The sequence below is a fragment of the Apis laboriosa genome, unplaced genomic scaffold (assembly GCF_014066325.1).
Source record: "Apis laboriosa isolate Shangri-la unplaced genomic scaffold, ASM1406632v1 scaffold30_cov140, whole genome shotgun sequence".
NCBI lineage: Eukaryota > Metazoa > Arthropoda > Insecta > Hymenoptera > Apidae > Apis > Apis laboriosa.
Genome location: NW_025222776.1, coordinates 1,535,954 through 1,559,285, shown reverse-complemented (window position 1 = coordinate 1,559,285; position 23,332 = coordinate 1,535,954). Strand labels below are relative to the sequence as shown.

Genomic DNA, 23,332 nt, shown 5'->3' with positions numbered 1-23,332 from the left:
ATTATAACCATGCAATAATTTTTATTCATATTTATACTTACTTTAAAAATTTACTGAAAAAAACTAAAATGTTGAACTAGTTAAATAAGAAAATGCATATTTTAATTATATACTTAAATTTTTATTATATATTATTCGTATTTTTATTAAATGCTTTTAGATATCTTTAATACTTTATATAAATACATAAAAATACGTAAAACAATGAATTTATATAATTATACTATATATAATTTGTACTATACCAATAATTAAATTTATGTATTTACAATTGCACATTAAAATGATTAACAATTTTAAAAATTTAAAAATTTTTTTCAAAAAATTAAAAATTAATTAATTTTATTACATTCAATTCCATGTTTAGTTGAAAATATTTTCATTAAAACTATAAAATTTTATATCTTATATATTTTTTATGTTATATAATTGTATAAATTTATGTTTTGATTATATATGCATTTGATATATTACAAATATATTATTATATTTAATTAAGTTTAAATTCCAGTTGAAAATTAAAAATAACATATTTCGAGATACAATATAAAAGCATTTCAAATTAAACAATATTATTGGCAAATATGAATTAATTTTAATTGGTTATGTTAATTGATCAAATCTAAATCATATCTATACAATTGTTATTTTCTGTTTAAAAACTATACATTTCAATAAAATAAATAAATATATATATCGAAAATCACATAAATATTAAATCAATAATAAAAAATAATATTAATAAATGATATTTATCATATTTTTCTTCTTATTTTTTTTTTTACATTATTTTATTATGTAAAATTAATTAATATATTATATAATTTATATTATGACAATAAAAAAACAAAGAAAAATTAATAAATTTCTTAACATTTTAGATAATTTAAGAAAATATCATTATATATATATATAAGAAATAATATTATTATTATATATAATATTATTATATATAAAAAATATTAACTAAGAAATAAAATACCATTTAATGGTAGAATTAACGAAAATTAATATTATCTTTTATTTTTTCTCATTATTTGCCATAATTAAAGATAAAAGAATACTTTACAAAATGTGCCATTTAGATTTCAATCATGATTGCATTTTCAGAAATTATATTATTATATTTTTTAAACGTTTAGTATTTTTTTAAATTATTATAAAAAAAATTTAAATATATTAAAAAAAATAATATTAAGATATTTATAATATTATTAAATAATAAAATTTAAGTATTATATTAATTAGAATAATAATAGAATAATAATAGAATTAGAATAATAATAGATAAAGAGAAAATATTAAAATTGAAAACTTAAAATAATATATAATCAAAATTAAATTATCAAAAAAAATCATTTTATAAAATTTCTAATTGATATATTCATCATCGTCATCATCAACAAATTTAATGTTTTGATCATAAAAAGATCCTTGTCTTAAACAAAATGTTTCTATACCATAATCTGGATTATGAATATTTAATGTAGTATTAATCTCTTTACTATTTAATTTTCGAACTTGAGAAAAACTTTTTAAAGGACTTCCTGATAGTTCTGTCATTGGAATATTTACTGTGTCTTTTAGATTTGTAAATGATTGATTACATTCCATTAATTCTTTATATTTGCAAGATATGTTATCTTCATCTTGATCTTTAGATATATTTTTTTGATTAGAATTTTGCTTTATTTTTGAAAAATCTTTTTGTAAAATTTTGTTCGAAGTAGAACTTAATTTTTCCTTATTATTTTCTTCATTATCTATCATATTTATAGGACTTCCAAGAAGACTTTTAGAAGAATTAGATTCTTCGCTTGATTCTTCTTCTTTACTTAAACGAATTCTATAAGAAATAAAAGATATTAATATAAATTTACAATTTAAGAAAAAATAAATGCATCCAATTCTGTTTTTTACATAATTTAAAAAATATCTTTTTTTAACATAGTTTATTCTGATTTAATTGAATTCAAACGATGTTATTTCAAAAATTTTTATTTGAATTTAAATCTCTATTTGATAAAAGATTTTTAGAATTTTTTATATTTATAATAAAGATTTATAATTATATTTTGTGAGTATATATAGTGCACAGTATTTTATATCAAAAAGATAATAAAAATTCATAATTTTATTTAATTTTTATAAAAATTGGTATTTTTATATTTTCTGAATTTGCTAAAAATTTATTTTGCTAAAATTAAAAATTCAATCTAGAGAATTTAATATTATTATCATAACATTTAAATTAATTATTGTGAAATCTTATAAATGAAATAATGAATTAAATACATTGATTTAAATTCAAAAATTTTTAAATTAATCTTGAAAGTTCTATTTTTTTTATTTTTATGGAAATATTAATATCTTAATATCTTGATTATAATAAATCATTTAATCATATAATATATGTAAAATAATTAATAAACTAAAAATCACAAATATTATTAAAAATAAATTAAGTTATTTAAATCCATAGTTTAAAATAATTTAAAAATGTATTAATTATATATACGAGACACATATATATTCATGTATGTGTACATTTAAGTTCAATTATTCATATGTTCTTTTATTATATGTTCTTTTAAATGCAATTAATAAATTTAATTTTACGTAATTTATTTTAAATTATATGTAAAAATATAATATAATAATCATTGATATTCATTTTGTTTAATGAATTGTATTAGTATTATTATTATTTTATTGCATTAATATATCAATAAAAATATCAATAAATTCAATAAAATATTAATAAAAAGTTAATTATTTCAAAAATTGCATTTCATAAGTTTTTCACAAATTTAAATTGCTTAATAAATAATAATTTAATAAATAAATCTTAATTAATAATATTTTTATATATCAACTTTTGTTGCTTTCTTCGCTTCTAGAATCAATTTTTCAAAAATATCCCATTAATATATTAGTATCCTAAAAAATCTCATTTGAAATATTGATTTTTATATAAATGAATGTGTTTACTATTAGAAAACGTAATAAATAAAATCTAATTTTTTCTGAAATTATTGCATATTGAAATTTCTATTTATTAACTATTTCTTAAAGAAATTAAATATTGTGGGGGTAAGTTTTATAAGACCTTCACTTTTTTAAATGAAATGGCATATTAATTTTTCAAATATAATATAATATATAATATGATATAATATTTTCTAAACGCATAAAAATTTTAAATTGATATTTATGATATTATGATACAATGCTTTCGAAGGGAACAGCTTATAACATTTTTTTTATTCCATTTTGTATGCATAAATTCTATTTTTTGTTTTTTCATTTAATTTACTTCATATATATTTTGTTTTTTCATTTAATTTAATTTACATATATAGATATGTAATATATTTATGTATATATTAGTTTATTTATGTATATATGCATATGGTCATATAATTATTTTTGTAAATTTATAAAATTACGAAATAATTAATATATGAATGAATAAAAATAAAGTTTATTTAACATTTTTGTACTTGAAAATAAATTTATATTAAATTTTCACATAATTTGTCTGAAATAAATTTTTTTATTTTTTCATGTATATTATATTCCTTTTTTTTTATTTTTTGTATAGTTTTTTCTAGCAATATATTTATTATGTAAAATTAATATTGGATGCATTTTAAATTATTTTTTTGTTATATATATGTATTAAACAAAATTTCAAGAAAAGAAAAAGTTAAATAAGTTTATATTAATTTATTATAATAAGTTAATTATAATAAGTTAATATAACAAGTTAAATATTAATAATTAATAAATTAAAAATAAATTTAAATAATTAATATAAAAATAATATAATACAATATATAATAATAAATAACAATATAATTTTATATTTTATAATAATACAATTAAAATAATAATTGAAATAATATACTTATATAATAATACTTTAATTGCAAAAGTTTAATAATTTAAATATTTTGTAATAGAAATTATTTTAAATTCTTTGAACTTTAAAATCTTTCGAATTTTTGATTTAAAAGTTTTCTTTAATTATCCTCTAAATAAATAAAATTAGAAGATTTTTTTTACTAATCAAAAAATATATATCAAAAAAATATTTGTTATTATAAAATTATAATCAATGATCTTAAATTATTATTAGAATATATTATAATTGTTATAATGAAATCTATTTAATGAATAATGATTACTTTAATTAATGAATAATGATTAATGATAATGATTATATTGTTGATTGATAATAATGACAAATTATATTTGTTACTTTTGTGTTCATTAAAAAAATTTTCAGAAATTTGATTTTTTGAATTTTAATTTCGAGATATGAGAAAGATTGTTTTATTTTTTAAATAATTTATTTTTAAATAAATTTAAAAATAAAATAAATTTTATTTTTTTAAAAATGTAATAAAAAAAATTTTATTACAATTTTCACTATATATATATATATATAGTGAATTAATTTTAATTAATTATATATATATATATATATATATATATATATATATATATATATAATTTGATTCAAATATGCATTAATAACTCATTTCAACTCATTTTGATATTGAAAATTTTTAACCAATTCCTATGTTATTTTCTAATAACATTCATTCTGAATTTAAAAATATCAATTTTAATTTTGAGAAATTATTTAATCGAAATAATAATTTGATAACTCTAATATTTTCATTATTTTTTAAAAAAAATTTCTTTTAAAAATTTTATTTATAATAAAAATTGTATAATAAAGAAATATGATGATAATAATTTTTGTTGTAAATAGAAAGTTTTCAGATATTTTTAAGTTATCTACTTATATTTTTTAAATGGTTTGCTTTACTTGATTTCTACCATAGAGTGATTCTTTTGTTAGAACAAAAACGACGAACTAGTGACTCGCACCTTTACTTGCTTGATTTGCATCCCTTTCATACTAATTTGACTCATACAGTCTATAGTGTTGTTCAGCAATTGATTGTATGAGAGCTACAAACAATGAATAGCAACAAACAATGCATACAATGCAATATATAATAATGCCCGTCTGAGCATTCGTTATCCCTATCAATTGAAAATGAATTCTCAATTGAAAATAAATTTTAAATGCTGAATATAATAAATTATTAAATGAAATTTGACAGTGATTTTTTATCTGATTCATATTCATTTTTTCTCAAATTGAATTTGCAAAAATCATTTGCCAAATAAACATATTGGCGTTAAAATGAATACTAATAATAATAGATAATATAAGTTTTACTACTATTAATAATAATAATAATAATAATAGTAATAGATCTTATTAAAATATCAAAGTTAAGTTAGTTTTGATACTTATAGTTTTATGCTCAGCATTTTCACAATTTAAAACATCATTATGATACAGAATGTTCCATTTGTCGACTGTATGATAGAAGAGAAATTACTTGATTGACAATGAATGAATAAAATATAGCTCATGATGAAAAAAAGATTCGTCCCTATTTTAGACAGTCACATATTTTTGTTTTACTTCATATAATATATATATAATATTTTTTTTAATTCATATATATAATGCACACAATCATCTCAATATCGGCCTCTTATATCATAATGAAGAACAATCGTCAAATTGTTCCTTGGAATAATATAAGGGTAAAAAGAATACTGTTTTCTTATTCATTGTCATGAAATATTATGTGATTTTATTCATAAATATGAAACATTATATATATATATTTACTTTTATAATTATATTTAATTTGATCGATCAGATACACATTTTTTTTAATTAATTATTAAGCATTTAATTAAGTATTATTTAAGTATTTATTATATATTGTTCACAAAAATTTTTTTGAAAGTTTAAATGTGAGTTTGATTGATTATTTTATTAATAAATCAAATAATTATAAAAATAGAAACGCAAATTTGATCGAAAATCTGATATTTATGAATAAAATCAGAGGAGAGGATCGTAAAAGTTCCTATCAACAATGTACAATAAATATATAAATATTTATTTACATATAATATCTGAAAGAAGTACCTACTAAGATATTTACTATTAATACATTTAATTTAAATAATCATAATTTTAGTTATAATATAAATTTAATTTATACTAAATTAATTAATTTTTATTATTTGTAAAATGAATTAATTTTTTAAATTTTTATATGATTGTCATTTGAAAATTATTATATGTGTATTATATATAAACAAAGTTAGATTATTTAAATTAAATATATTATAATATAAATAATATATTTATATTATATTATTATTAAACTAGTATGACATATATTATATGAATTTCATATTATAATTTCTAATCTTTCTCAATGATTTCTTATTCTTAAAGCTAGTATTTTTCAATTCTTTTGAATTTTGTTGAATATTATTAAAAAAATATATAGGAATTAGTCAAAAATTTTACTATAAATTAAATTGCTATTAATTAAAAGATTCGTTTAATAAAATTTTATATAATTTAATTTTATAATTTTTTATTCACATTATAAAATTTTAAATAATAGTGGATTAATATTATATCAATTTAAACAAAAATTTAAATACAAAACACAATGAATAATTATAAGTAAATACATTTAATATTCAACATAAAATTTATATTGTAATTAATTTTTTGGTATCATTATTATTTTTACGTACATATAATTATAAATAATTTTATTATTAAATAATTTAATTTTTATGTTTTATTTAAATTATTTTTATATTAAATTATATTAAATTTCATATCTTTCATGTCATAAATTTCTTCGTGACATATTTATATGATCTAAATAATACTTATATGAATTATTAACTTACCTCTTGTTTGAAATAACACAATATTGTTTTTGTTCAAGAATACCAGATATAGATTCCATGCTTACTTTGATACTAGAATCTTCTAGAAGTTTTTGCACAGGAAGTAATTTTTCAAATTTTCTTGTTCTAGAAATTTTAGAAATGTTATTTTTAATTAAATTTTCATAATTTAAATTTCAACAATTATTTTTTTCTTTTTAAAAATATTTTTTATTATTAATATAAATTACTTTTAATTAAAAAATTATTTAATATTTAATTAAATTACTTTTAATATAAATTACTTTTAATTAAACAGTTTTATAACTTATTGCATAAAATAATTCATTTGTACTAATTAAATATATATCTCGATAACTTATTATAAAGCTATAAATAACGATAACTTATTTATAAAGCTATAAATATTTATTTTAATATTTACCCTTGTTCTAATTCAAATTGAAAATCGTCAAAACTAGAGAGTTTCATTCTTCTATATTCAGAAGGTGTTAATGCAGCACCTTCAGTTTCAAGTGCCAAAATAGAATTTCGTTTATTTCTGTTTATAAGAAGCAATTAATAATTTTTATAAGAAGCAATTAATAATATATATATATATAGATGATTTATCATTATTGATAAATTAATTAAAAAAATTAGTATTTACCCTAAAAGAAGATCCTCTGTATTAAGATTTAAGTCTTCAATTGGTGGAATCCAAACTAAAAAAGCAGGATCCATTCCTAAATAAGATCCTGGAACAGCACTAGCATTTGCTACATTATAATCATAATAATCTAATTCCAATTCTGAATCAGGATTTGTTAAACTAAATTCTGATCCTGGACCTTGTAAAAGTTTTTCACGATTTTTTCGTTCCTTTGTTTCTTTTCCACTTGCTAAAGTTGATGAACTTGAAAGAATACTTTCAGGTGAAGATTCCTATATATTAAGAGAAATATAAAATGATAAAAATTACTGTTTCTATATACTTTACAAAGTTTTTGAATAAAGATATTTACTTTTCTTTCTGAATAATTATTTTCATTATTTTTATAAATTTTTAAAATATCATTCATGTTATCTTTCATATTTTCGCTTTCCATTTTTGATGCTTTCTCTTTTAATGTATCAAAATCTATTGTTTGTAATCTATATATAAATTATATTAACATTATGATTAAATTTTGTCAATTTTTTAATATACTGTGATATTAAATAAAAAAAATTAAACTTACTTTATAGGATAAGCATATTTAACTTCAGGTTTATTATAAACAAGAATGCTGGAAGCAGATAATAATTTATCACAGTTTGATTTCATTGAAGTGATTGTTTTGTCAGAAGAAGTTTCTATTGTATTACTTAATTTTAATGTACTAGAACTCAATGTAGATTCATCCTTACATCTATATTGAAAAATAATATTTATTTTATAATTTTTTTTCTATTTTTTCAATTATATAACATTTTTATTCATTTTTTTTATTTTATAATAATATTATTCTTACCCTGTTAATGTTTCAGTGCTTTGATAATGTTCTTCTGTATTATTTAACATTTCTTTTGGAGAAACTTTTGTGGTAGTTTCTATCATAGAAATAACTTCCGAAATAATTGTACTTGTAGATAGAAATCTCGATCGATTAGGCATTAATTCTAATTAAAAATATATACATATAATTAATATTAATTTCCTATATATCAATTTATAACAATTATGAAATAATAAAATAATAATAACTACTAATTTTAGTTAATAAAAAAATTTAGTTTATTAAATAGTTCATTTTAATATAAATTATTCACTTTATATGAAAATAATAATACGAATTTATATTAATAATATTAAATTAATTAATTAATTATTAAATATAATTATTAAATATTAAATTAATTAATTATAATGTTAATAATAATTATGTTATAATTATTATTGAAAAAATATAAATATTAATAAAAAATTAATATCAATAAAATATTATTCTAAAAATAGTTCAAAAAATAAATAATAATAGATAAATAATATTATTATTTTACCATACCAGAAATATCACTCGTACTGTCCAAATCTTCAGCAATACGATACTTTCTATATCTTACAATAAATTGTAACGTCAAAATAATAGAAAGTGAAAATATAAGTAGCAAGAATAAGGTAGTTGTTATATGTATTGGTTCCCAAGAGAACCAATCTATTTCAACGTTCGTTGAATTTGTTTTAAAAGGCACAACGGTTGTGGTTCTATTTCTTTTTAAATATTTTTTATCTGTAATTAAATTATATTAATTTAAAATTTTCTTAATTTAAAATTATTTATATATATATTTATATAATTAAATTAAAATTAATTTTAATTATTTTTACAAAATTAAATTCTTATAACAATTATCTTTAAATAATTTACTTAAAAATTATGTAATAAATTATTTTAATTAAAAAAAATATAATTTTTATAATAATTATTTTTACCTAATACACCCGCATGAGCAAGAAAACCACCAATACAAGCATCTCCTGATGCTATAAGTTCATCACTAAAAAATTCCACTAATAAATTTGGTCCAGAGCTAAAGAATGTCTTGGCAGTAAGCTGCATTTTATCAAATGCAATATCGACTAAAAGATTCGCATTCAAAGTATTGCCATCTCGGATACGAAAATATTGTCCCAGACAAGGAAATTGTAATTGATCTAAATGTAATCCAATTACGAAATTCGGCTGTGCCTAAATAATATAAATTATATCTTATTCGAAATTATTCTTTTTATTATTATCAATTATCATAAATTATATTTAGATTCTTCTATATATAACAATATTATTTTATTTCTTTGTATTTATGTTATGTTTAATAAATTTACAATATAAGTTAATTTAAAAAAAAGACTATATTCATTTTAATAAACCTAAAATTTAGATTTATTTACATTGAAAAAATCTTTACGTATTAATAACTTATTTTTATAAACATAATAAAAAGTATAAATATATTAATTTTCATTATAAAATAATTTAAATATTTTTTAATTTTTAAAATTTTAAATTCATTATTCTTCTGTATCATTTGCATTTGAATAATACAAAATAAATAATACAAATAAATAATAAATAATAAATAATACAAAATAATAATTTAATTAAATCGAAAATAATATCATTTTCTAATATCATTATTTTAATTTAAATATTATTTCATAATCTAATCTTCAAAAATAATTTATTAAATATTTAATATAATATTTGTTATATTAATAATTTAAATTAATTCAATGTTACCTGCAAAAGCCAAAAAGATCGACCAGGACAAGCTTGAGTATTGGCTCCAAGCATTTTTCTTAAAGTTTGTTGTTTTAATACAATACGACATCCACAGCGACATTGTAATCCAATTTCAGCTATAACTTCTGGTTTTGTTGCTAAAACTGTATTATGACATTTAGAATCCTCAATTCGATTGTGCCATTCATCTTTAATAGATTCATTCCAAAAAATTTTGCCACAAAATTCAGTTTCTATTGCTTTTCCCTGTTATTTAATGAACAAATTTTATTTTTATTGATTTTATTATCATTATATTATTATCATTTTATTATGCAATATAAAATTTAAATAAAATAAAATGTAAATTAACTATATTTTATTTTATTAATCAATTAAATATTTTATTTAAAATATTTTCAAATATTTTTGAAAATTTACCTGGCAAAATTTTGCCCCATATTTTGGTGGCGGAGTATCACAAAAGCGATATCGATTTCGAATTCCTCCGAAACACGAACTACTACATGGACTCCATGGACTCCAAGGACCCCATCCCGCAGTATCACTTTCTAGGTAAATTAATGTTAAATAAATTTATATTAAAAAATAATTAAATATTTAAAAAGTAACTTAAGTAACTTAACTTTCAAATGTTTATATAGAATATAATGTTTACACATAAAATATTTTCTTTGTTTTTAATATTATGTAAATTATTTTTTTTAAATAATTTTATAGAAGAGAAATTAAATCTATATATATTATATATAGATTTATTATCATTTTGTTTCGAATATTTTCAAAATCATTAATATTTTTTATTAAAAAATATTAATTATTAAAAAAGAAAAAATATATTTTATATATTAATAATAGATAAAAATAATACTGTAATGTCTAAATCATGATCTTTAAATTGAATTTATATAGTATGTTACATGAATTTTTGAGAAATTTCTCTCTATAAATTCATTATAAAACGAAATGAATGAATGTGACAAAAATTTATTAAAATTTGTAAAATTATTTAAATCTGCAAACTTTAATAAAAAAAATATAGAATTTTTTACTTCATTTTCATTATTAGAAAAATTTTCGAAAAAATTCAATTCATAAATATGAAAATAAGGGCTTTATTTTTTAAAATAAATGTAGATAATTTTCTTTTACGCAGTCACAATAATTTAATTAATTAATATAAAAATCGAAAATTTTTTTATCAAAATATAGTAATTATTTTAATAAAAAGCATATTTTTTTATTCAATATAACAATATTATTAGAATATTATAGATTAAAATATATAAAGTAATATAATTTAATATTAAATTATGAAATTCAATATTCAATTTAATGATATTATTAGAATATTATAGATTAAATTATATAAAGTATAGATTAATTATATAAAGTAATCTAATTTAATATTAAATTATGAAATTAAATATTATATATTATAATTATATGAAGTATACATATCTTTCTTCTTTTTTAATATTTAGAACAATTATAGGATATCCTATAAGAAAACTGAATAACTGTATGAAATCATTTCAGAAATGTGAAGAATCGATACAAACTATAAATATATATAATGTAAATGATAAGATCGAAAATTAAATTTGTCCTTTATTCGTTAAAACATTAAATAAATTTGTAGAAGAGTGTAAGAGAATCATTATTTCCTTTTATTTAAAATAAAATATTATAAAATATTTTAAAATAAAATATAATAAAATATTCAAATAAACAAAATTAAAAAAATTACTTTATTCTAGTGAATAGTGATATAGAATATAAAGAATTTTTTTTTTAAATAAATTAATTACAAAATTTTCACTCAGAATAATTTGGTAAATATACTTCTATGTTATTTAGTTTTCTTTCTATTTTATGATTGTATGTAGGTTATATTTGATCTGCGAGAAAGATATATTGAAGTCATAAATTAAAAAGTTAATGAGTGACATCGATTAATATAGCCGCACCTGTATGCACGCAAGTACTTATTTTGTACACTCCCATTCATAAGTCATTAGACACTTTAGATTATGTTTCAGAATACAAACAAATGAGAATTATGAACAATATGACATAATACTAATTAATTGTTTAAAAAAAAAATATTATATTTTAATAATCTTAATATAAATCTATCTTATTTGTTAATTGTTCAACAAAAATAATAAAACGCAACATTATTGAAAAACATAAATAGAATATATAATTCATATTGTTATATTAAAGTGAAAACATATATATATATATATATATGTATATGTATATATATAGAATATATGTATATATACAGAATAATAAATCACTATAATGTATATAATTTTAGATTATTATACAAATTTTAACAAAATTTTTTTTTAAATAATTTAACTTAACGAAAAATATAACTTATCATGTTATAAATATTTTTATTTATAAAATTTTTTAGAATTGTATAAATTAAATAAAAGAAAGAATTATTATAAAAAGAATATTTTTAGAGAAAAAAGAATACAAACAAATAGTTAAAATTTTATAACTTTAATATTAAAAAAACAATGATTTATGGAAAAAATATAGATATTTGTTAAATGTACATTAAAAGAAATTTTAATATAGAAATATTTTGATTTTTAAATCGCTAATAATATTTAAACTGATATTTACTAAATTTTAAATTGATATAACTTTTTATAATCTTTCAATATTTATTTTTATTAATTCTATAACATATATTACGTATAAAATTTTTAGAATATACTATAATGAAGAAATTAATAACATATTAATAATATAATTATTAATAATAACATTATAGCTTATAGAAGACCTATTAATAACTTCTAAATTAACATTGTACGGCTTTGAGGTCTTAATTTACCTCAAAATATCTCAAATTATGCCTGTCTTATTTTAATTCTTTTATTTTGATTTTTATATTATATAAATTTTTAGTTGATTTTATGATTTTACTATTTTTCAATCGATCTTATATGTGTATATTTAATTTATATTATAAATTATTTATATTGTATTAATAAGTTATTAAAATTATAAATAAGTTTTAAAATATAGAATTCAAACATACCTTGGAAAGGAAATGTAGGTATGCAGGATATTTTAACATTTCCCATGGCACCTGTGATCGCCTGACTAACATAGACAAAACAATATTCTATAAATTTTTCTGTAAAAAGATCACAATCGAAAGCCAAAGAATGCTTCCCAGGTATTGATCTTGATTCTGTAATATAATGAAGACTGGAAGGTGAAGCAACGGATGTAACGTCAGCTTTCAAACGGCCATAAACACGAATACGATCACCTTCTAGACGACACGAAGGATATTCGAAAAGGACAGGGACACCTCCTGACCCTTCACAAGGATATATAGATCTTGCATGAACTGTAAGTTTAAATTCTTCGGACCAACTCACCTATAATCAAAATTTGATAGTGATAAAAAAATATTTGTTATTATTATTATTTCTAAAATTTTATTTATAAATAAATATAAATTTAATTTATTTATTTATTTAATTATTTATATATCATATTAATTCACTATTATATTGATTACTTTAAAATACACGCTAGTATTTGGTGCTGTGGGATTATTATTCGTAGCTTTTAATCTTATAGCATAATTTCCAGGTAATCCAAAAAGTTCACATCGGAAAAAAATAGTCTTTATTGGTAGAAAATCTCTTATTTCTTCGTAATATAATATCTGAAAATATAATATAAAATTTATAAATGATATCTAATAATTGTTTCAACATTAACGATGATTATAATTGAATAAAATAATAATAGTAATAATTGAATAAATTAATAATAATAATAATTCAATACGTATATCTTAAAAAATTAAATAAACTGAATAAAACCAAACAGAATAATTATATTTTATTTCATATATTGAAATAATTATATTGAATTGAAAAGAAGGAGAACAAAAATTAATTATACAAACACTATATATTATACAAATCTGAGATCTCTTTTATGCAACAATACTACTATTGTCATACTTATATAATTATATTAATAAAGTCATTAAAACAAATAACTATCGTTTATTAAACTTATGACGATATCATATTAATATTACCATATGAAAGAGACATAAGAAATTAAATACAGTATTTAAGAATAATACTTCATTTCACTGAACAATAATTAAAATAGACAATATATACATTTGACTTAATTAAGACAAGAAAATGTACGAGAAAACACATATATAAGAAAAAAAAATGAAATTATAAACTTAACAATTATAAACTTAACAAAACAATAAATGCGGATAGAACAATTACAAGTAACATAACATATAAATATTATAATATATAGATATAATATATAGATATTATATTCATCAACAAAAAACTTAATTAATATTAAATATTAACATAAACATCACATAAAATGAGCAGAAAAAATAAAAAAATACTTATCGTTAGAAATAAATATAAATTCGTATTTGTATATTCTTTTATTGATATTATAATAAAAAAAATTCCGAATCCTTTCTAAAATAATAGATTTATATAAGATATATTTGGAAGATACTTTTGGAAGATAAAGGCTAAAATAAACACGTATATAAAAATATCATTTAAGGCTTATTTATTAATTTATAAATAATGAAATTTTTTATTATTTATATTATATGAAGCGAAATAGAAAAAGATTATTCTCTCTTCATTAATTGAACCTTCAATTAATGTTTTTACATATTAATTTTTGTGTTTGTTTTAATTTCTAGAATCAATTCTCTAAAGATGTTTCACAATATTTTAATATTCTATACATATATATATTATAACAACAATTTTTTAAAAAATTTCTATTTTTTAGAATTGGTAGAATTTTGAAAGTAAATGTCTAAATTGTGAATTTTCAATTTGATATTATAATATGATATTTTAAAAATTTTTTAATGATTTACTATTCATAATCATTTGGTTTAAAATCGCAATTTTTGAATTATGATTGTTGCAATAAATATGTGATATATTCGTTCAAAGTTATAAAAAGCAGTTATACTAAAAATAATAATCATCAAAATATTTCAATAATAACGAAAAAATATATAACATGGTAAACAAATAGATAGTCTTTAAATAATAGAAATATAAAAATATTTAAAAATAAAATTGTAAAAAAATTAATTATTTACTTGAATATAAGTATTATTCTGCAAATAACAAGCAGTTACACTAGATCCACAATATATTAATTGTAAAATATAGACAGCTACAGGAACATTTTCAAATGGACTACAATTCATTCCATTATATTTTATTGTGGTTTTGACAGGTTCGTCTGGATAAGTAATAATTTGTTGAGATTCTAAAAATATTGCTGGTAGTGGCCACTTTACATCTAATATTTTACTTGTCTGCAAATGAAAATATTTATAATTTATAATTAAATTTTATAATTAAATTTATAAAAATGATTATTAATGTATTTTTTTATTGTGAATATTGCAAAAGATATAATAATAAATAAAAATATTGAAAACAAAATAATGTTCATGAAAATAAATTATATACATAAATAAATTAAAAAGAACCTGATGAAAGTTGGCAACAGGCACTGTTGAATTTTCATACATGTGTTCTATTCGTAGAATATAAACACCGCCACGAGTAAAATATCCGCAAGGAATAATAATTGAAATTGTTTCATTTCCTGTAGGTAATTTTTTTAATTGAATTTCACCAATTAATTCTGATATGTCTTCAAGAAGGTACAGTATTCTATAAATAATATGAATATTAAAAAATAGCATACAATATCATTAGAATTCTTCTTTATATTTTAAAAATAATTTTTAATAATTGATAACACAAATTAACTCACCTTAATAGCATAAATTGATTAGAAATATTTTTAAACGATTTTAAATTTTCATTTTCTTTTTCTTTGAACTCATATTTGTACTTTGAATTTTCTAATGTTTTATTTGACTTCGCAACAGTTATCGTAAGGTCTCCCGAAAGAGCAATATGAGAAGAAGGGGAATCAATTTTCAATGCTGAAAAATCTTCTTCATTTTCTGTCATTGATCTAGTGATATCTATATTTTTTATTTTATTAATTATTAATTATATAATAATTTCTATTTAACATACTAGATATAAAATTAAGTCATACAAAATATTATTATAATAATAATATATATAAATATTTAAATAGCAAAATTAAAAAGCAAAAATTTTACCGATTTCAAGGAGGGTGATAACTATTCCAAGAAAGAGCCATTTAAATTTTAAATTCATATCCAATTCCTCATCCGTATTCAATTTCTAGAGAATTGTAAAATAAAAAAATTTGAATTTATGGATAAAAAGATAATATTTATTTACTAAATTATTTTTTAAAATATTTTTTACAAATAAATCGGTTATAAAAATTTAAATAATTTCATTTCTAATATCATAATCGATTAATTTTGAAATATATATCTATACAATAATATTTATAAACTTACAATTTTCTTGTTTATCTCGATGCAAACATTCTCCTTGAGAAAAATTGATCTTGTATTGAAAAAAGGGGAGTCATAAATGTGTTGTTCGTGGATGCACTACTGCAAATTATAGAAATCGATATCGAAGGACTTGCACCGCGAACTTTCACTTTCTAAGATTCTTCCATTTTTATAATTTATAAAAATATTTCACAAATATTGTATATCATCAATATATTGTTATACACCATTAGTTTTATAATTTTTCTTACTTATTTATTTTTTTAAACTAAAAACGTAATAACAAATTAAAAAATCCATCAAATATCATGATTGTATTTTAATAAGTTGAAGTGCAAATTTTAGCATTCAAAGTTCTATAATTATTATTAATTTATTTTGTTTTATATAAAAAAAATGACAATTTAAAAATATCATAAAAATATCAGTTGCAAAATTTTATTATATAAATTAGCGAAAATTTTATATAAACTGTGCGAATTAAAAATTCATATTATTTAAATTAAACATATAATAAAAATCAAATTAAGAAAAATTGATATAATTATGAAAAAAAAATTATTGTCACGAAAATTTTAATTCTTATAAAATACAAAAATAAGTATTGTAAACAAAAAATAAGTTGTAAATAGAATCAAATTAATATTAAATGTATTTTTGAAATATATTTATATTTTTATATTTTACTACAAATTCCACCTTTTCTTTTTAATTTTCACAACATTCTCATTGAATAATAAAATAATTCTTAATAATTACGTATTAATTATATATTAAGCACAGAAATATATAATAGATTTAATGATAGGAATATATGAAAAATTTTAATCGAAAAATGTAGGCAAAACGCAAACGATTCATATGCAATTCGTAAGACAACTAAACTGTCGGGGTCGACGGCCAATACTCTCTCCCTTATTCGTTGGTTCACCCCACTACGAAGATTGTCCTTTGGGGAGAGAATTCTGACAGAACATCGACTTTAATCAATGGAGAGATATTGACCTAAAGTCTGTTTTAACAAAGAACTGCTTTTTTTTTTATTTTTTAAAAAATAAAAGGATTACTTTTATTAAGAGAGATTATTATTTAAATATCTTTATTTTATATTTTATTAATGAATAATTAAAATAATTAGTTATTATGTATTTATATTATGTATATATATAATAATAAAATGCAAAGAAATATAAATAAAAAAGTAAATTTATAAGATTTTTAAATATATTTATAATTTTTTAATTTTCTTATGTTTTTATTCGATTTTATTGAATTTTTTGTTTGTTTTTGAATTCTTATTTGCATATTATTTATTACTTAAACAACTTAAAAAAAAAGTTGTAATTAAGCATTCTACAAAATAATTTAAAATTATTTTGTAATAAATTATAAATAATTTCTTCATATATAATATGAATCATTTATAGATTATATTATACTATATATTATATACATAACATAAAATATAAAATATTATTCCAATTAACTTTAAATAATACAATAGATTTATCAACAAATATTTATTAGAATATTTAAACATTAATATAAAATATTGATATTTTATATATATATATATTATGCAAAATTTTTCAAATTTTTAGATGTAAATTTTAACTTTTAATAATTATAAATATAATATTTTCTATATATTCTATATATTCGATATAATATAAAAATCTTATATAAATATTTTATGAAGAATATTTAATAAATATTTGAATTTTTCAAATCTTATTATTATCTTATATATATTATTATCTATCCTGAAATCTTTATTTTGTGATTTTTTTTTTATTTTTGTATTTTCTTTTATATATATAACATATAAAATTTTTTTAAATTTTATTATTTTATTGATATTATATAAAAATATTTAACATTTACTTAAAATTACAATTTTAATTATTATAATTTATATAATATTTATTGTAAAATAAAATATATTACTTAAAATTTAAAATATTTAAATATTAATACTTATATCGAATATTAATTTTTGAATTAATTTTTTATTATTTTTTTATTTTTATTTTTAAATATTATATATAATATATAATATATAATATTATATATAATATTATTATTAGCTATTTATTAGATTTATATTGCATTCAAAGAAACAAGCCTAAAAGTGAACAAATTCGATATATGGTTATGCTGGCTGCTAACGTCAGCTATTGGTTAACTTTGAACTTATCGATATTAAGATCGGTTTATATTATTATATAAAATATATCAATGCTCATCGGTATTATTGACATATTGATTATTTATTTTTATAAAAATATGCTATAAAAACTTATGAATTTTTAAAATGAATTGCTATATTGAAATTTTATTATGTTATTTATATATTTATATTAATTTATAATATAAATAAATTAATATATAGAAAACTTTAATCTTATAATTGTAAAAACTTGATCCTAATATATCTAGATTTTGATCACATGATTTTGTTGACATCTAATAATTCGATTCGTTGAATGAAGTATAGTTTAATCAACATATGTTTAAAAATACAATGTTTATAATTCATATCTGAATTTTAATGATTTTAATATTTTTTTCTACTTAACTGCAATAATTTATATATTTCTAATTTTTTATAATAAAAAATTATAATTTTTTATATTATACAAATTCTTAAATGTAAAATATTATTTATCATGTTTTTTAAAAATAATTAAAAAAGTAATTTTATTTATTAATTTCATGTAATAATTTAAAACAAAAATATTGAGAAAATTTTATATAATATATAAAATATAAAAAAATTAAAATAATGCTTACTAACTAAATATTATTAATATTCAGGTTGGTAATAATAGATTATTAAATGAAGGCTAGTAAAATATAACCATTGATAAGTTCAACGAAGTCATTGTGTCAAAAGTTATATTTTTTTTAATATAATAGCATTAAGTTTTGGCATTGTAACAGATTTATTATATGATACTATTGAATATTTGAAAAAATTATTTTTCGTATAATATATAAAACACATATATAAAAAACATATCAATACATAATATTTTCGAAAACTAAAAAATAATAAAATTTATCAAACAAAAAATAAAAATCAAACTGTTTAGAGAGAAAAAAAAATATTATGGATTCTTTAATTTAAAAATATCTATTTTTAATTATTAATTATTCAAAAAACACAATATTCAAAAAATCAATAAATGGATACTTAAAATAAATTTTTAAATAAAATGGATGTGCTTACAAAGTTAAGAAATACTGTTAGCAATACAATTTCTAATACTGTTCAAAATACTGCTTATGGCTTGTCACAATTATCAAATGTCCTTCCTGGTAATCCAGTAACCAGAGAATTTGAAGTAACTGCTCATATTGCGAGTGCAGGACCATCATTATTGTGGAAAGTATACAATGGTTACAAAAAATCTACAAAACAAGAGGCAGCAATTTTTGTATTTGAAAAACGTATTTTGGAAAAATTTTCAAAAAATGATAAAGAATTAATCTTAGAAACATTAAAAAGAGGTGTTGCACAATTAACAAAATTACGTCATCCACAAATTTTAATTGTTCAACATCCTTTAGAAGAATCAAGAGACAGTTTAGCATTTGCAACTGAACCTGTTTTAGCTAGTTTAGCTAATATTTTGGGAAATCATAATAATTTGCCACAACCATTACCTATAGCATTAAAGGATTATAAATTACATGATATTGAAATTAAATATGGACTTTTACAGCTTGGAGAAGGTCTTGCATTTTTACATGGAGATGTTAAATTATTACATAGAAATTTATGTCCAGAATCTATTGTTGTTAACAGTCATGGAGCATGGAAAATTTTTGGATTTGATTTTTGTGCATTAAATCAGAGTATTGAAGGTAAACAACCTCAATGGTCATATGTAGAATATGATATTTCAAGTACATCTATAGTTCAACCAAATTTGGATTATCAAGCACCAGAATGTATTTTAGCAAGCAGTGTTGGTACAGCTAGTGATATATTTTCTTTAGGAATGGTGATATATATTTTATATTCTCCAAAGAATGTACTTCCTCATGAATCTAATAATGACTTATTAAAACACAAACAATTTTTAGAAAATTTTAAAAGTTCAACTATTGCAGATACATTTCTTCCAACTTCAGAAACTCTCAAAGATACAGTTAAATTAATGTTACATCATAATCCTGAATTAAGACCAGATGCTCATCAATTTGTGAAGATTGAATATTTTATGGACATAGGTGTGAAAACTCTTAATTACTTAGATAAAATTTTTCAATGGGATAATTTACAAAAATCACAATTTTATAAAGGATTACCTCAACTTTTGAAACAATTACCACATAGAGTTATATTACATAGAGTTCTTCCAGCTTTATATAAGGAATTATTTAATCCTCCAATGATTCCATTTGTTTTACCTAGCATAATTTTTGCTATGGAAACAAGTTCTGTGGAAGAATTTAGAGAATATATTTTACCTAATATTAAACAAGTTTTGACATTGGATGATCCACCACAGATTAGTCTTGTTTTAATGCAACATGCTGATTTATTATTAAAATTATGTACTACTGAAGTAATAAAAACAGATATAGTTCCAATGTTATTAAGAGCTTTAGAATCTGAATGGGAACAATTACAAGAATTATGTTTATCAGCTTTACCTAATATTATAACAATGATTGAAGGACCAGTAATTAAAAATGCAATTTTACCTAGAATGAAAAAGATTTGTTTATATGGAAAAGGAAACAATAGCAAAAGTCTTGGAGTTAGAGTCAATTGTTTATTATGTCTGGCAAAAATGTTACCTCATTTTGACCGATGGCTTGTTCTTGATCAAGTATTACCTTTTCTACAAGAAATTCCACATTCTGGTGAACCTGCAATTCTTATGGCAATTATAGGTATTACATTAAAATATTAATATATAAAAATTAATTAAAAGTAAAATTAAATAACTACAATAAAAAATTACAAATAATATACTTTTTTAATAGGTATTTATAGAATGTTATTAAGCCATAGTAAACTGGGAACAAGTAAAGAAATACTAGCAACAAAAATTTTACCATTTTTATTGCCATTATGTATTGAACAAAATTTTAGTCTGTCACAATATGAAATTCTTTCAAATCTTGTAATTGAAATGATAAATCGTGTAACATCAGAGCATAAAGAAGCCTTGAAACAATTAGATGCCATGCGCCGTGAAACTCAACAATTAGATCAACAACTTTCACAAAGTTCTACTATTTATAAAAATATTAATTCAACAAATAATGATATTAATATAGCTCCCATAGTTCCTACTTCAAATAAAACTACAACTTTAAAGTCTTTGCAGATTGAAAATGGATTAACAATGGAAGATAAATTTCGGTTAGTAATTATTATTTATTGTCCATTATTTTATGTCCATTATGTCCATATTATTTTATGTCCATTAATAAAATTAAAAATATTTTATTTATCATTAAAATATAAATTTTTTAAAATTAAAAAAAAATATTTTATTTACAGATTAATTCAACAACAAGAAGTACATCAAAGATTACAATCGCAAACACCATTAATACCAACAATTGTTCAACCTACAAAACCACCAGTAAAAGATTTAACTGATACTTTACTGAAATCAAATTTAGATCAGTTAAATCTTTCAATGTCAACTTCAAAACCTGATTATTCTTGGAAAATACCAAATTCTAATCAATACCAACATTTTAATCCACAAGGAATGAATGTACAATTAAACCAAAAAGGAAATACTTACATTCCTAATTCAATTATTCCTTGTAATAGTATTAATTATTCTATGAATCAAGAAAATATTACACTTAATACATTAGAATTCAAATCAAATTTGAATTCTAATGCAAATAATTTTCCTGTTAATCAATTAGAATTTAATTCAAATTTGATTTCCAATTCGAATAAAAAAATAGAAAAATTATCATCTTATGATGTAATGGATTTACTTAGTTAATGATTTTACTAATGTAATATAGTATCATAAGATTTATTATTACATATAAAAAAATAATCAATTTATTAAAAGTAGATGTTATTATATTGTTATAAGCTTTTTCGTTTCTTTATTATTTTATTTTTATTATCTTAATTAGAATTTTTAATATTGAATTAATTTTTCATTGTCTGAATCTAAAAAAAAATGTGATATATTTTTATCTAATTTTAAAATTAGATTTATTAAAAAAATTTATTAAAAAATTAAAGTTTATATTATAAGTTTATATTATTATAATATAATTATATTACAATATATTATAATATGTTAAATAATCTTATAAATATAATTCAAAAATGGAACAAATATTTGTTGAAAATTTGAAAAATAGATATCATTTAAAAAAAGGAACAATTTTGTACAATATGTGACATATTCTTTCTTATTTAATGGATCCTTTATTTATTTGATTTATTGTTAACAATATTTGAATATTATAGAAAATTTTAGCATTTTAAAAGGTCAGGTAAAATATATAATTTTAGAAATAAAACAAAAATATTGAATAAATATAAATATATGTTAATAAATAATACATACATATTTACAAACAAATTTAAAAATATACGTATTTCTTAATATGTTTTTATAAATATCTAAAATAAACTAAAAACTATTATAACTTAATATTAAATAACATCTATTATACATTTTAAATGTAATAATATTTGAATATAATAATAATATATAAATAATAATATATGAATATAAGTGTAGCATTTAATAATTGT

The 23,332-nt window shown here is 18.0% G+C and overlaps 2 protein-coding genes across 2 annotated transcripts; one reads left to right on the top strand and one right to left on the bottom strand.

The window, feature by feature from the left end:
• Positions 1-1,371: 1,371 nt before the first annotated feature.
• Positions 1,372-16,687, bottom strand: LOC122714496. Its single transcript, XM_043935866.1, has 18 exons — positions 16,570-16,687; positions 16,300-16,384; positions 15,939-16,155; positions 15,649-15,835; positions 15,250-15,471; positions 13,645-13,794; positions 13,153-13,501; positions 10,506-10,636; positions 10,083-10,331; positions 9,275-9,530; positions 8,847-9,071; positions 8,313-8,460; positions 8,040-8,210; positions 7,824-7,953; positions 7,469-7,743; positions 7,244-7,360; positions 6,820-6,945; positions 1,372-1,846 (listed from the first exon to the last, which is right to left on the bottom strand). The coding sequence occupies exons 2-18, from the start codon at positions 16,355-16,357 to the stop codon at positions 1,372-1,374; spliced, it is 3,486 nt and encodes a 1,161-aa protein (XP_043791801.1). The 5' UTR covers positions 16,358-16,384; positions 16,570-16,687.
• A 2,990-nt stretch (positions 16,688-19,677) lies between these two features.
• On the top strand, positions 19,678-22,559 carry LOC122714461 (SCY1-like protein 2). The gene is made up of 3 exons (XM_043935805.1): positions 19,678-21,477; positions 21,571-21,952; positions 22,094-22,559. The coding sequence occupies exons 1-3, from the start codon at positions 19,788-19,790 to the stop codon at positions 22,557-22,559; spliced, it is 2,538 nt and encodes an 845-aa protein (XP_043791740.1). The 5' UTR covers positions 19,678-19,787.
• The last annotated feature ends 773 nt before the right edge of the window (positions 22,560-23,332 follow it).